This window comes from Polypterus senegalus, chromosome 15, assembly GCF_016835505.1.
Source record: "Polypterus senegalus isolate Bchr_013 chromosome 15, ASM1683550v1, whole genome shotgun sequence".
Lineage (NCBI taxonomy): Eukaryota > Metazoa > Chordata > Cladistia > Polypteriformes > Polypteridae > Polypterus > Polypterus senegalus.
The window spans coordinates 91,588,820-91,604,888 of NC_053168.1; the positions used below are offsets into that span (position 1 = coordinate 91,588,820).

Here is a 16,069-nt window from a genome sequence, read left to right on the forward strand (position 1 = left end):
TCGCTCGCTTCTTATTGTTTCACTGCCTTCTCAATTATATAATGCATGTTTTCTTAAGCGCTTTTTGGAGGTCTTCCTGGTTTTCTACGCACTGCGTTGACAGTCAGTTCAGTGATGATTACGTGGGAGGCGTGATGATGTCACACCTAAACTCCGCCCCACGCCTTTCCAGCTCAACTCCATTACAGTTAATGGAGAAAAACCTTCCAGTTATGACCATTAGGTACAATTTCAAATGAAACCTGCCCAACTTTTGTAAGTAAGCTGTAAGGAATGAGCCTGCCAAATTTCAGCCTTCTACCTACACGGGAAGTTGTAGAATTAGTGATGAGTGAGTGAGTGCTTTGCCTTTTATTAGTATAGATATATATATATATATATATATATATATATATATATATATATATATACACACACACACACACACACACACAAACACACCCACTTTGCCCCCTGCTTGCTTTGCTCACCAACCCCTTCCCCCAACACCCAGTTGTCGAGAGGGGGGCTGAACGCACCCCAAGGAGACATAGCCGCTCCTCTGAAACCCCTATAAAACAGTGATACAATGGGAAACAAATTTCTTTTTTTTTTTGTTTTTTTAACCTCCTCTTTGCTCTATCAGCTGCTGGCTTGTCACGTGATCTGCACTTCGCTCATCTACCCCTACCCCTCCCCCGCCAGTGCTGCGCACCGTTGTGAAGAGGGGGGCTAAAGGGACCCCACGGAGATGCATTCACTCCTCTGAAATCCCTCTTAAATGGTGATACAATGGGAAACAAATAAAAATTGGTTCTCTTTTACCTCCTCTTTGCTTGATCAGCTCAGGCTGGCTGCTGCTGCTGCTCCCGTGCCGCGTGATCTGCATTTTGCACGGCACTTCAAACGTTTTAAAGTCATTGCCTTGTCTCTTTTCTCCCCCAGACATCCTCAAAAACTATTTGATCTCTTTTCAATGTTCCGTTATTTCACCGAGTAATATTTTCTGTTTGTTTGCGCTAATGTGACCTTTTGTCTCATTTTCTTAAGAATTTCAAATTTTCCAACTTCTATTATCTCTAACCTTCTCTGCATGTGTATCACGGGACTTGCTTCCAAAAGTTGTAATTATGACATAACTTGCCCGTGTCACAGGACATGAAAGTGTCTCTCTGTCTCTCTTCAAAAGATCATATCTTGTCGCAGCCTCGTCCCAAGTTTTTTTTTAAAATATTATAAATTTCTCTCCTAAAGGATAAGCTGCTTGTCTACTGATACTGATTTTTGTCTTAGTCTAGTAGTAGGTATACTTACATTAATGTTGTAGTTCTAGTCCCTCACGCTCACTGTTTAATCTTCACTGTTGCTTTGATGCTTGCACCTTTATTCTTAAATGCATTATAATTTGTTTTGTAAGCAGCCTTGAATAAAGGCATCTGCTAAATAAATAAGTAATAATAATAAAACTATATTTACTTATCTCTTGTTCTAGATCAGAAATCCAATGGCAAATAATGGTGGCGCTCCTGTGAAATGTGAAAGGCTATGCGCATCCCAGATACTCAGGGATAATGCATTCAATTTTTTGGCTTTATTATTTAAATATGAAACATAGAGCACCCACATCAGGTGTTTGTGTCTTCTACCTGATTCTAGGTGGGTCTACGAAAAAAATGAAAGATGTAATAAATTGGAAAGCTGGTTTAGTAATGAAAAACCTGAAAGTAAACGCAGGAAAAGTCAAAGCACTAGTTGAAAGCTAAGAAAGGAGTTAGAAAAGAGTGAGGATTATTTGTAGTAAATAAATCATTGTGAAGGAGTTGTACTAGGGTGTTGTACCGTGTTAGCCATTATGAATGTAGAGAAAAGCCAAGCAAAATGACACATTTTATTGGCTAACTAAAAAGATTGCAATATGCAAGCTTTCAAGGCAACTCAGGCCCCTTCTTCAGGCAAGATGTAATACAGAAACTGAAGTTCCCTGTGTTTATATCCACACACTAGGACAAGAAACAACATTGGTAAATCTTTAAATGAAAAATCTTAAATGTGAAAAATTTGTTTTAGGACATCTGCAAGGATAAGAAACCACTTAATCCAAATTTTCTACAACATCAAGAAGAACATGCAAAGAGATATCCAAGACCTCATCCTGTTCCTTGGAAATGACAGGCAGGAGATGGTAAAGGAGCTCCATTGCTATTACAAAAGACTCAAGAAACTCCTTATTGTCAACAAAAAGAAAAAGCTGCATAGATTACGAGAGAAAGCTGGACACTTAATAGCAAAAAACAAAGAGCAACAGACCTGCATTGTTAATCTCTCCTCATACACACCAAATGAAGCAGAGATTTCAGTACTCACAAAGGGACTCCCATATTGTCCTGCAAAGCCCACTGACAACATCTAACTGCAGTGATATGGAAGAATTCTTCAGAAAACTCATACTAAAAGAATTTTTCCACAAGAAAGAAAACGGTAACACACAGGAACCAACAACAAGCAGTTACAACAACCCCACCAGTAAATCCACATGGATAGCAGAAGCTGGCAGAAACTCCACCCTGGATAATTATATAGACTGCTTCCGACAGAGAGTAAAAACAGGGATCTTAAACAGGCAGCAAAATCATATAGAAAACATTACTGGGGATGAACGGAGAGCCAAACATTCACTAAGGGAAAATACAGAAATCATTATCAAACCAGCAGACAAAGGGGGTGGTTTAGTCATCATGAACACATCAGATTATATACAGGAGGCACAAAGACAATTGTCCAATACTATGCATTATTACAAACTGAAAGAAGACCCAACAGATCTCTACAAAAAGGAACTAAAAAAGATAATAAGTAGCTTTCCTCTTGACATCAGGGATCATGTAAACAGTTTAATTCCTGAGAACCCCAAAATGGGTTACTTCTACATGCTTTCTAAAAGCCACACGTTTTGAAGAAATGAGCTTTCACAATATAATAAAAGACAGTTTCTATTGCATGAATGCAAGTACACCACTGCCAGGTAGTCTCAAGGGGCAGGGTAGTGGATGGGCTGGCCATGAATGTCATACTGTACTTCACACTACCACATTATGAGTGCTCCCTCTTAAGTTTAAAGAGAAGCTGTTTCTGTTTTCTCTGCCAATTTAGTTATTTGAAGAATTTGTTTGGAGTAAATATAATTTTCATTCATTTTCCACTTCTTATCCAAAAGCAGGTCATGGGACAACAGCCTTATCAGTGAGGCCATATGTCCCTTTCCCCAGCCAGACTAAGACATACTGTGGGATGCCAAGGCATTCACAGACCAATCTTCCCAACAAGCTTTGGGTCTTCCCCCAACTGGTCATGGCTAATAACTTCCACAGGGAGGCATCCAGGAGGCTTATAGTTCTCAGAAGCGCAAACTACCTGAATTGACTCCTCTCGATGCTAATGGGTCAGTGGTTCTACTCTAAGCTTCTCCTCGATATCTGCACTTCTCAAAATATTGCTAAAAGTAATGTGAATATTTAATATTTGTGAGATTCATTTGGAGAAAAATAACCTGACCTTTACCTTAGACTTGAGAGCTTTACAAAATTCTCAATATTTATTAATTGGGCACTTTTCAGGAATTGACATAAAGAGAATATGTGTATATGAATTTTCACAAGTATCTACTTTACAAACATGTCTCTGGTTTACCTCCTCACTAAAACAAGAATCTTGAGTGTATGTACATAACAAGTAATATTAACAGTAAATATGAGAATAATTGCTAGACCCTAAAAAATAAACTAAAGTAAAAAATGTCTTTGTCCTTTAAGTTGTTGAATTTCAAAAAAACATAAATGTCCTTACTCCATGGCAGACAGATCCATGTCCACTTCTTCACCATTCATTAAAGGAATCTTCTTTTTCTTATTTCTGAAAAGAAAACAGCATAAACTACAAATCTAATCTTTAAAAAATCATTTCAGAAACAATTATTAAACATCATATTAAACTGAGACATTAAATATAGTATATCAAAGTTCACTAGAGATGCACAAAATAATCAATCAGGTACTACATTTAAAAACAACACCAAGTAAGTCTCTAAAATCAACCATATGAATGACAGAATTTAACATTGAACTCTACAAAAAAAAATCTGTCAACAAGCAAATAAAGCAACGTATTACTTACACATACAGTCATTTAAAATGAGAGAGAAATACTGTGTTATTTTGCACACTGCAAGCAATGGTACCGTTTCTGAAATCTTCAGTAATGTGATTGCTTACTTACTGCCCATTATGCCTTCTTCACACATATAAGGGCAGCAAAAAAAAAGGACTTCCACCATGGTCTGTCTTGGGCTAGTTTCTCGATTGTGCCCCAGCTGTGTTTCATACATTTTAGTTCTGCCTCGACAGTATGGCACCAAAAGTTTCCGGACCAGACCTAAATTCTTTTCTATCCTGCACTGAGAAACACTGCTTTTAAATTTATAGATAATTTTCTCACAATGTTCAGCACAAAGTGGTGAGCCATAACCCATCTTTGCTTGCAAAGACTGAGCCTTTGGTGGACGATCCTTTTATACCTATTTTTGATACCCACAACTGTTACCAGTTAACCTGTTAATTGAGGAAATTTACATAATGTTACTTGTATAACCTTTATAGCCTCATTTTGCTTCTGTCTCAACTTTTTTGGAGTATATTGCAAGCATCAATTTCTAAATTTGCTTATGTTTAACAAATAGAACTAAGCTTGTTGGTGAAAACGCTGAAAATCTTTTCTTTGTCCTTTTGTCTTTTAAATAAAGGTTCGAGTGAATTACCAAATTACAGATTTTAGTGTTTATTGCATTTTCAGAAATTGTCATAAACTTTTTTGAAAATGAGGTTTGTAGCTAGCTTGTTCACACCACCCGTCATGCTCCAGCACTTAGATCCATATAAAAGTATGTTATCCCAGAATGATATTGTCTGCTTCCACCTGTATCATTGTTCATGTATAACTCTTAAGACCAGAGACAAACTCAACACTAAACAAAAAGAAGTGGGAGTTCAGGCTGTTGTCTGTAGATGGGTACAAAATTGGCTTAGACACAGTACGCTGTGGGTTATGGGTGCAAAACTGGCCAAGGCACAGTAAACAGATGGTTATCATGCAAGGAACCCTACCAGAATTGGCTGAAGTTAAGAGTGGTGTTCCACAAGGGTCAGTAATAGGGCTGCTGCTATTTATAATATACAGTGCATACAGAGCATTAAAAGTTGTTAAAAGAATGTGTCATATTTTAACTTTGGGAGATATTTTACCCTCTGCACAGACTACTTAAAATTGTCTAATTTTCGAAGTTGTCCTATCTGCTTGGTAAAGCTTTGATGTTATAAACGTATACTGACCAAGACATTTACAGTTCTTTCTCAAAGACAGACCCTGTGAGGTCACAAATAAACTCATCTTTTACAGATGAAGAACATGGCTCTTATAAAAGAGATCACTATGTATTATTGCAATTTTTCATGAGGGGCCTATGTGTAGGTCATATTGTGGACCAATTTGAGCCAAATTATAAAAAGCAAGCTGGAAAATTTGTAAAATAGGATTGGTGCAATCATATTTTCTGAATTCCCACTGTGGTTCTTTTTATTGGTTTAAAAACAAGGCTGAGGGATGTTAAGACTTGGCAGAGAATATTGGTAGCACCGACGCTCCTTCTTTCAGGACACATACAACAACAATTGCAATGTTTGCCCTTCTAAAGCAGTTAAAGACCTCAGCAATCTTTTCATACTTCTACCCTCTGGCAAATGATACAGGACCATTGGCATTTACAACAGTGGATTCAAGGACAGTTTCTACCCACCGTTTATAAAGTTGCTGAACAGTCAAAAATAACAATATAAAAAGTGTGTGCGTGTGTATGTATAAAATATATACATATATTCTTTTCTTTTATACTTTTGTCAACTCTTCTGAGGAGGCATACAAGTATGACTTTCATTGTACTATCTACAAATGACAATAAAATTCACTTATCATTTTTCTTCTGTCCAAACATTTCACATCACTACACCTACTTAACATTTTCGTAAATATGGTTTAACACTGCTTTCAAAAAACATGAATTACATATACAATTATAAAAAGAGCAAAAAAGCCTTTAAAGGGTAAGACATTTCTTCCGAGGCCACTTGCATAAACACGCATACACACACACACATATACTCAAAATGAATCAAAAAAGGGTAGGTTTTTAACAGCATATTATAAAATTTTATATACTGTACTAATATATGTAAAAATTCTATTATAATCATTATCTTTTAATATAACTCAATGTTACAATAATATTCAATAAAGAAAACTATGATATCTCTGTCTTTGATGAAGTAAATGAACAAAAAATGAATATTGCTGCAACATCCAGTTAACTAAATCCATAGATGGAACTGAATGTTACGTATAGCATACATTCTGTCACACGTTTCATTTGTCTGCTAAATAATACCTGGACAGTGGAACAATACTATTTGTAATTATTTACCTGGCCTTCAACAGCCTTGAAAGAGCAAATCTGATCTCTGACAGCATTTTACAGAAGTTAGTGAATGGTGGCGTTATTGTCAATGACAGGTTGTGCTCCTCAGCCGTTGTGGCAACATATACTTTTTGACTCCCTCTGTGGTCTTGAATAGATGTGGCAGCAGCTGTAAAGGCTTTCGCTCCTGGCAATATTGATATTAACTGGAGAGCCAGAATAGTGTCTCTGTTCATTTGACTTGTGTCAACCGCAACTGTACTCATGCTGTTGTACAGTTTCTTAGTACACACAGGACAGAAACAAGCAACATGGTCATTAAATATGAAACTAAATGCCATGCCAAGATACTGCACTTCATCGCCCTTTTCTTCCAATCAAGCCCACTGTTTACTTTTAACACTTAGTTCTGCTGTAGTTGCGTCTTCCACAGGCTTTGCCAAGGTCAATTCTATCTTAAGCAGAGACAATTAATCATTATCACAATACAGTCATGAAAACTCAAAGAAAGAAGCTCACTGATGATTTGTTTGCAGGCTACTGTGATTATGAACTATTGGTAATTGCAAGAATACTATTACATGACTGATAAAAATGTACCCAAAATAAAAAATAAACAAATAAATAAACCAACCATATTGGTGCTTTTTAATATGGTTGTTGCTACTTTAATAAAAATGGAGTAAATGGTCAGTGAAAATGTTTAACAATCTAAAACAACCAAACTCCAGAAATCCCAATGTATGCATTCTAAAGCATGTTTAATGATCAGAAGATGCTGGTATTCCAAAAATCTTAAAAATATCTAACAGTACTGTATCAATTTAAGCCTTTAACTACAGACAGGGCAGTATGGAAGTTCTTGTAAACAATCACCATATCCTAGTAGGTCCTACTTATGCTTTAAGAAGCCAGTAACATTTTCTGGGTATTTTCATTCGGTGATCATCACACTACTGAATAAAAATTAATAATACAACTCTTTTCTACAGAGATAAAATACAAATCACAAACTATATTTTACTTTCTTAATAATGAATATATTATTCTATATATTATAATATTTTAAAGCTAAAATACATATAATTATGAAAAAATATCAGAATCCTCTTAACAAAAAAAAGTTGCTCTAAAAGCAAATGTCTTACCTTCTGCTCTTTGAATGACAGGGAATGTCATGTTTTAGACTGTTCTCTTCAATCTGTAATGTGTGGTTGAAGGATCCATCCAACTCTTGCACAGTTACCTTTATAGGACCCTTGAGGAATTAAAACACATTTGAAAAGTTACCAGGAAATATCACAAAAAGTTAAATGGGTATTTGCTAAGATGAGTTAGAAAATTGAGAGGAAGTAGATATATACTGTATACTGGACACTCACACAAACTGTCACTTATATATTACAACCTAGTCTCTTTTATCCCCTAAAATATATTAAACTGGAAATTCTAATAATGGTTTATTTTGTAAGATCCAGAATGATAATTACAGTGTTATGTACGATTACTAAGCTTAATGTATGGCTGCAGGTTACATTCAGAAACACATGCGTACAAAATGATTGATAAACAGTGACAAACTCCATAGTTTGCTGTTCTATTCCTCATCAGTACTGACGGCTGCTAGTTATTCTTCTGCAATAAAATAAGTTTGCTTCGTTTCTAAGAAAAATATAGAAGTAGATGGAAGAAAACCAAGTGAAATTTGACTGAAATGAAAACTTTAGGGGTTTTATGTGCTCATTTGATTTGCAGAATTACAATAATATTGGACTGATCTGTATCTTAAAATATTCTAACACAGATATTACAAAGTTCAAAGGTAACTTGGAAGACATAAAGTCACAGCTACTTTAAGCAGGATGAATTTACTTTATCTGAATAGGCACAACATGGAGAGCTCCACAGTGGAGATATAATCATTTTTATTCTCCTGGAAGCAGATGACTTTAATAAAGAATTAAAAATCTCCTTATCTATGCAAAACATGGGTGCTAAACTTCAATAAATTTGGAACACATTTTATATAAAGAATTAAGAGCGTGTAAATATTTCACTGAAAACCATAACTTGATCATGTAAAATTGTAGCAACTTAAAATAGGAAGACTTAATGTTGTGTCTTATTTTTGGAGAAACTACTAAGCCCTGGAAGGTCACGTGGATCACACTGTGCCTCATGAATGTGTTAGTACACTGTTAGTTTATTTCATATTTTATTAGTTAAACATTGGGAGATGGGTATCAGATCAACAGCAGGTGTCCTCTTGCCCTCTTCACTGTGTGTGCGTGCTTGAATTTGCAGTGTTTCGCAGTTCAGTCATTGCAGACGCAAAGTAGGATAAAAAGTAGCTTGTCACACGCTATTGATTCAGACTCTTATTGTTTGTTGTTTTTAGCAATTACAATTCAATGTGCAAAAGGGTAATAAATTAAGAAGGAGTTTGAATGGTGGATGGGCTAAGCTTTATTCAGCAAGATACAATTTACATAACGCAGAGCAATACAAATCTTTGTTGACTTGATCACCTCCCATACGGAAAACTACTGTGTAAAAAGCACTATATTTACAAATATTGATTACTCCTTTGCTGGAAGATTCTACATAATCATAAAATGGAGATACGTTGCAATGGCATTTTAGAGTGTATCTAAAACAGTTGAGGCAGCAGTCACATTAAGTATGAAAAGTAAATATGAAAGTGTGGACTGAAATAGCTAAAAAAAATTAAATAAATAATAAAACGACACATAAAGCACTCATGGGTTCCAAGACGCTTACAGTCAGAAAGCCATGTTTGTATTGCCACTCCACTAGTAATTAAGAGAAAGAAGCTGTAAACTTTCAGTTTTACACTGCTCTCCAAATATTTGAGACCAAGACACATTTTTCCATGATTTATTTAGCCAACTGCTCCAATGGTTAAAACTATAAAATTATATGTGATTAAGGTGCACATTGCATATTTTAAGGGTATTTACATATATTTCAGTCATACCATGTAGAAACTACAACAATGTTTGTCATCTGCCCCTGATTTCAGGGTATCATAATATTTGGGACAATTGGCATAACAAGAATTTGTGATCAACTCAGGTGTGTTTCATTGCTTTATTAGTGTAGGCATAAGATACCTAAGCTTTTTCTGCCTACAGACAACCTTTGGATTCTGTAGTTGCCACTGTTCATTATGAGGACAAAAGATTATGAGGCTGAAAACAAGAATAAAACCATTACAGGTATCAGTAAATCTTTAGGAGGATCAGTTGCTCAAAGTAGTTAGCCAAACTGCAGTGTCATCTGTAAGGACTGTTTTATCAGCCACCCTGACTGCGACTCTCCAAGGAACAGATTTGGACGTGCGAAATGTTTTCGATTCCTCTGTAAGCAGGACATGGGTCGCCAGGCCACAGATGGTGTATTACTTGCTCACAGATTCCTCTAACAAAGGCCTCCTTATCTGCCTTCAGAGCCCTCGCAGCCATCGTTCTCAGTTCTGGGTACAGACTAGAGTTGCTATCAAGCAGTGCGCTGAAACTACTCTTGATAATATCCAGGGTACACTGCAAGATGAAACACCGGTAACACCAACACAACCCTCACCAAACTTCAGGGTCTTGTCACAGAACGTCTCCCACATCACATTAGGATCAGCAGTCACACTCAAAATCTGCAAGTTCCTCATAAAAACTGCATGTAAACGAGTTAGAAACAGCCTGATCTTGGACTTTGGCCAGCCTCATTTTCCTAGTAGGTGGTAACCTACTCGACCAAAGCTGGATCTTCAGAGTAGCAACAATAAGTCTGGGAACAGAATTCACAAAGTGGGCACTTCTGTAAGCCGTGCAGTTTTGCAAGAGTCTCCAATGTCTGCCCACGAGGATCGTTCTCCTTCACGGCACCACCAGTATTGGAATACCAAGTCCAACGACACAGCTCAGGGTGCTGGAACTAGGATCAAGCGATTCGCAGCCCTAGGCCTTTTGCAAAGTCAAGGAATATAGAGTCACTTTCACCACAGTCACCAGATCCACGGGAAATAAGACAATCCTCATAGCCATCCTTAGCAGTGCCAGTGGTTGCACTGAAGTTACCAAAGTCCAGAGGAGTGTCAACATGCGGGCACCCATCAATCACCGAGCAATATTGCAAATAAAATGTCTCCATCATCAAGACACCACTCACCACAGTCGGAGCATACACCAAGACAACAGACAAGTTACCCAGGGAGTATTGTAATCTGAGTCTCACAATAAAAGAAAGGAGTGACACAGCTGAGAGAATAGAACTGAATAAAGAAGAAAAAAAAAACACTAACCTTTACAAGTACCATACTGTATATTTACACCAGCTGTTACAGACTCAAATGAAATGTATTTTTTTATTGTATAATGGTAACAATAAGAGCAGCTCACTACTCAAAACTTTATTTTGGGGGCGTAGCAAGGCTCAAATCCGCAGTCTCTTAATTATGAGTCAGCAGTTCTTACCGCTGTAATACCAAAGCAGTCATGACAATGAAGTACACTAACCCGATTTCTTTTTCTTTGGTTATAATCTTGAATAAAAGAACACTTGCTTTGTTATACTTGTACCTTTTGTGAACATGCTTATTTGATATTTGGACTTCAATCTTCAATCTTCACACATTACACTTCATGTCAAAATGTTGTCGTTAGTACTAAGACATGAAAAAAGTTTGTCTTTTAGGTATGTGCTCAACATTTCTTACATTTCCTGTCATCCATACTTGCATAGAAATTTGTAGACACTTTACACACATGAAAGGCATATATTCCAAATAACAATACAGTGATCCCTCGCTATATCACGCTTCGACTTTCGCGGCTTCACTCTATCGCGATTTTTTTCTCATACACGCTTACGTCACTACGCATGCGCTTCTGAGAACTTTTATCTAAGCCCTACGATGGCTCCTAAACGTGCTGCTTTTTCTAAGCCTTCTGACAATAGAACTAAGCGCCAGAGGAAGATGCTTACTATCCAGGAGAAGGTGAAACTCTTGGATATGATTAAAGATGGCAATACCCTACAAAAGCCTCCTCACGCATAAGACAGTGCCAGCAACTGCCTATCAAGATGTTCTTCAGCCGCGTACCCAGACACCCACTGCCTACTCCTAGTACTTCTTCACTGAAGACAACAACGCACCTGCTGAAGATACTGCACCACCTCTGAAGACTCTCCTACTGAGGTCGTGCTTTCATAGGTTAGTGGTTGTGTGCAATTAAATTTACAGTACAATAATCTACTATATAAAAGCGTTCGGGATTGTCCTTCCGTCCCGTGAGTGCAAAGCGTAGCAGTATTCCGCTTATTACAGATTTACTACTTGCGGCTTGAGGTACGAAGCGACGCGATGTGAGCAGAGTTCTGGTGCTGTCATCGAGCCCTTGCTTTAGTGTGCGAAGCGCTGGAAAAATAGACCAAATTATGTCTCTGGAAATAATTAATGTTGATGGAGTACAAATGCCTCACTGCGTAGTAAATATCAGGGGAGATGGTGCTTGCTTATTCTCATCTATAGCTTATTTAGTGCATGAAACTCCGTCTTTAGCGGTACAGATTCGGGCTGACATTGTACGACTTTGGACAGGCACTTGAGGGGATAAAAAAAACTTTTCGTTTTCGGGAGATGTTATGAATGGGCAGTTTGATGTTCTCATTCCCTACACTTACATGCCTGATGTACACATGGAGCACACAAAAATTGAGGATAAAAGTCGGTCGCCTTAAAAGGCGAGTACGCCTAGTAATATATTTGTAACGTCTAATATGTCTTATTTTCTCTTATTTTGTCTAATATATTGGGTATCGAGTGTAATGGTGACTAAAGGGTGTTATTTCATGTCTAGAGGGCTCTAATAATGTTAAAAAACGTATTTAGAAGGTCGTAAACAGGTTTTCTATACTCTAACTGCGAAAATATTCAATTTATAAATAAAGAATCCTACTTCGTGAAAATTAATTTATCACTTTAGAGTCTGGAACGGATTAACCGTGATAAACGAGGGTTCACTGTATATCATTTACCCAACACAGCTCCAGGTACCTCACTCCCAGATAAACAAGGCTTCAGCTAGGACAGCTTTTTGCCCTTTTGGCAGCGGTGGGGAAGATCGAATAGCAGGCTGCTTGCGTTGATCAACACATTCACATCACAAAAGACACTGACGAAGAGGTGCAAACAGATTTAAGGTCGGCCGGGATTATGAGATTTTTCATAGGCTTTGGTAATTCTAGTGTTAACTCTGCCATCTCCAGCTCTGTCTCCTGCTTTCTGGTCAGTGCCACCATCTCCAGCTCATATAACATAGCTGGTCTCAACACCACCCTTGGGTACACTGTCCATCACTTCATCCAACTAACTCCAGAAATCTTCATTCTCATATATCGCACATCCAACTTGTGGGGTGTATGTACTAACAACATTCATCATCATACCTCCAATTTCCTGCTTAATAATCATTACTCTGACACTCTTTTTACCTAAAAAACACTCTTGACATAGTATTCCTTCAAAATAATCACTTCCCCATTTCTCCTCCAATCCACACCATGATAGAACTATTTCAATCCACCTCCGGTCCACCTGGCCTTACTCCCCTTTCATTTAGTCTGCCCGCACAATATATTAGCCTTCCTCCTCTCCTCCTGCCTCTGGACAAATCTCCCACCTTTTCTTCTCTGTCTTCAGCCAATAGTAGCCCAATTTATGCCAGCACTCTGTTGACTAACAGTACTGGAGGGCACAGTAACGCACCATTTAAAAACTCACTAAACTAAAATATTTTATAACTTCTCATCACCCTAACAATGAGACTGTAAGCAGAGTAAAAGTTCTGATTGTACTTTTCTTAGTGAGAATACACACACTACACATGCTGATTTCTCAATCTCATTAAAGTATGCATTATCTCTACTTTGTTTGCTTGTTACTTGGCTATAACTTCAAAACTGCTTCTTTGCTTGCTTGTGTTATAAAGAGTGCACCTGCCAGTGTAGGAGAGCTTATTCTACTAATATGTTCCAATTATGAATGTTATTGAGGCACGTAAAATGACAAAGCTCAGCAAGGAAGTGCTTCAAAACCCATTTTGCCTGGTCTGTCAGAGGCGACTTTGTTATTACACTTGATTTGACTCAGTTTTGCAAATATAATTTAAACAATGGATCAGAATGCCATTTGACAAGAAATTATACTGAAATTGTTTCTCATTAAAGCCCACTGTGATTAATGTTAATTTACCAAAAAGGTTTTCAACCTCAGACCAATTTAAATGTTTCTTATTCACATTGCTAATGCAAAACCTAAGAATGTAAGTAGTTATAGTTACTGTAAAACATCTCCCCACTGTACGCTATACCTATTTAAGAAGGGACTTTTTTTTATTCTTAGTTGACTGTCTGAGATTCTTAACATCACAGCCTATTAATCTTGGATCAAGCTACTTTCATTTTAGAAATACATTTTTTGGTTATAATACCTAGTATAGAATTATTATGTGAAAGTTGCTCTGAATATATTTTTTAAAAACATGTTTGAAAGATTAAAGATTATTTGTGTATTTCTGAAGCCCTACTTGCAGAGGCACATTATTTGTGTGATAAAATGGGAACTACTTGACTTTATTTGAAAAACTAACTTGCGTTAAGCAAATTTGCCCCCCGTATAAAGGAAAAATGGTAGCAATGTGTGGATCTTTTCTTCATATGTCACTTTCCTCTACTCTCTCTGACACCAGAATTTAGGCTGTGCTGGAAGTTGTAAAAGTCTTTTTTAGTGAGAGAGGCACAGAGGGATGGGAATGCTATTCATCGACTTGGATACCACAGTCACAGTACATAACAAGATATGTTATAATATGAAAACTGCCAAAAAGTCATTTGCTTTGCTTAACTATGTCAATGAGTGGCAGAGAAATAAAGCTACTTTTATTTATATATTTATCCTGTGTTTAATTCTAGGTTATATAGTTCATGCATGTGTTTCAATCTGTCTTTCCCAAAAACAAAAAAAAAAAAATATGCAAACGGCAGAAAAAAAAAAAATAGAGGAGAATTCCAAAGCTGATGAAGAACATAGACTAATAAAAATATGGATATGGAAGCACTGAAAAGAATGCTTCTATATGCTACAGCAAGAGCGGTTTTCTCAACATTGTGACCTTCCATTGCCTCAAATAGTCCAGTTGTATTCTCTGCTTCCTATTGGCTCTGATAGTCCCTGAAAGTGCCACTTCATTCAGTAAACTTTGAACTTTGCTGTTCACACTGTTTTTAGATGTACACTACAAGGGCCTATAAATCTGATTCAAAGACAGGGACAAGATAAAAGGTGTAAGCTGATCAAAATCTCATCCCCACTACTGAACTGATGAGAAATGTTACGTGATTTTGGCAGAACACTTTACCCTAATTGAACCTCCAACAACTGACAAACATGACCAACAAACAAGGGACTGATTCAAAACAGAGAATGTTAGTGTTAAGACCAGTGGAATGGAGTGATATTCCCTTCCATTACTGAAACATACAGAAAGTCAACAATTTCATGCATATCCAGAAGCTGTGTCTCCCCACCACAGACGAGTTTAAAGAAAATAGCTGCAGGTGTAAGTCCCATTTTACTTCTGGTGCCAAGCAGAGTTGTGTTACACTGCAGCAGTCTATTAGCCAGTGAAGTGCTGTGAAGAAGCTGTCTGTTGTTAAGGTTGCTTTTGTCCAGTCTGATAGAGGTCACGGGACATTGCATCTTTGATTGCCAGTACAACAAATAGTTCTGAGCAGGCATCAGCCAGAGCATCCACTGTTGTCATCGCTGCTCTTATGAAAAGAATGAATATAAATGCCATCAAATCAGAGAGGGAAAGGTAAGTTTATTGTACTACGTGAACGTCACTGAGAGAATAATACTGAATAATATACAAGAAGCCAAAATTTACACAAGGTGTTACAGTCTTAAATCAAACGTATGTTTTTATTATATTATAGTAATAATAGTAATAATAATAGTAGCTCAACCCGCAAAACACACAGCCCCTGGTGTCAAACCTGGGAAGTTTGGTTTATAAGGCAGCGGTTCTTACCTCTGCACCATTCAAGAATAAGAAGAAAATCCCTGTCAATTGACATTTGAGCTTGGGTTTTTAACTCATTGACAGGAACGTGTAAATTAAGTGTTTTTTTTTTGTTATATTCTTCAATAAAAGCACACATGTTTATGTGATATTTGGACTAAAGTCTTCACACATTACACACTTCACATCATTATTAGTATAACATGGAAAACGTTTCTGCTTTAGGTATGTCTTACCTTGCATTTACTTTCATCCCACAGAAGACACATGAAATGCATGTATTCCAAATAACAATTGTGGAGGATGGCCAGCCGTTTATCCCGGCCAATACCCCCAAGCCGCCAGGTGGAGCCCTCCTTGCAGCATGGAGGTCCCCAGAAGACCAGCAGGGCATCAAGAACAATGGAGTTTTTATGCACAGCCCTCCTGGATGCCATGGGGGCCAAAAGAGGGAGATGCAGGGAGGATC

The 16,069-nt window shown here is 37.3% G+C and overlaps 1 protein-coding gene across 3 annotated transcripts in view; it reads right to left on the reverse strand.

Annotated features, from left to right (window-relative positions):
- taf2 (TAF2 RNA polymerase II, TATA box binding protein (TBP)-associated factor) overlaps positions 1–16,069 on the reverse strand; it is a 379,690-nt gene that overhangs the window by 206,901 nt on the left and 156,720 nt on the right. For all 3 annotated transcript variants that reach the window (XR_005630659.1, XM_039736433.1, XM_039736434.1), the window contains 2 exons: positions 7,648–7,757; positions 3,823–3,888 (listed from right to left, as the gene is read on the reverse strand). Coding sequence is in view for 2 of the 3 variants with exons in the window: in XM_039736433.1 (XP_039592367.1) it covers positions 3,823–3,888; positions 7,648–7,757 (176 nt within the window). In the remaining variant the exon portion in view is untranslated. The remainder of the gene's footprint in view (positions 1–3,822; positions 3,889–7,647; positions 7,758–16,069) is intronic.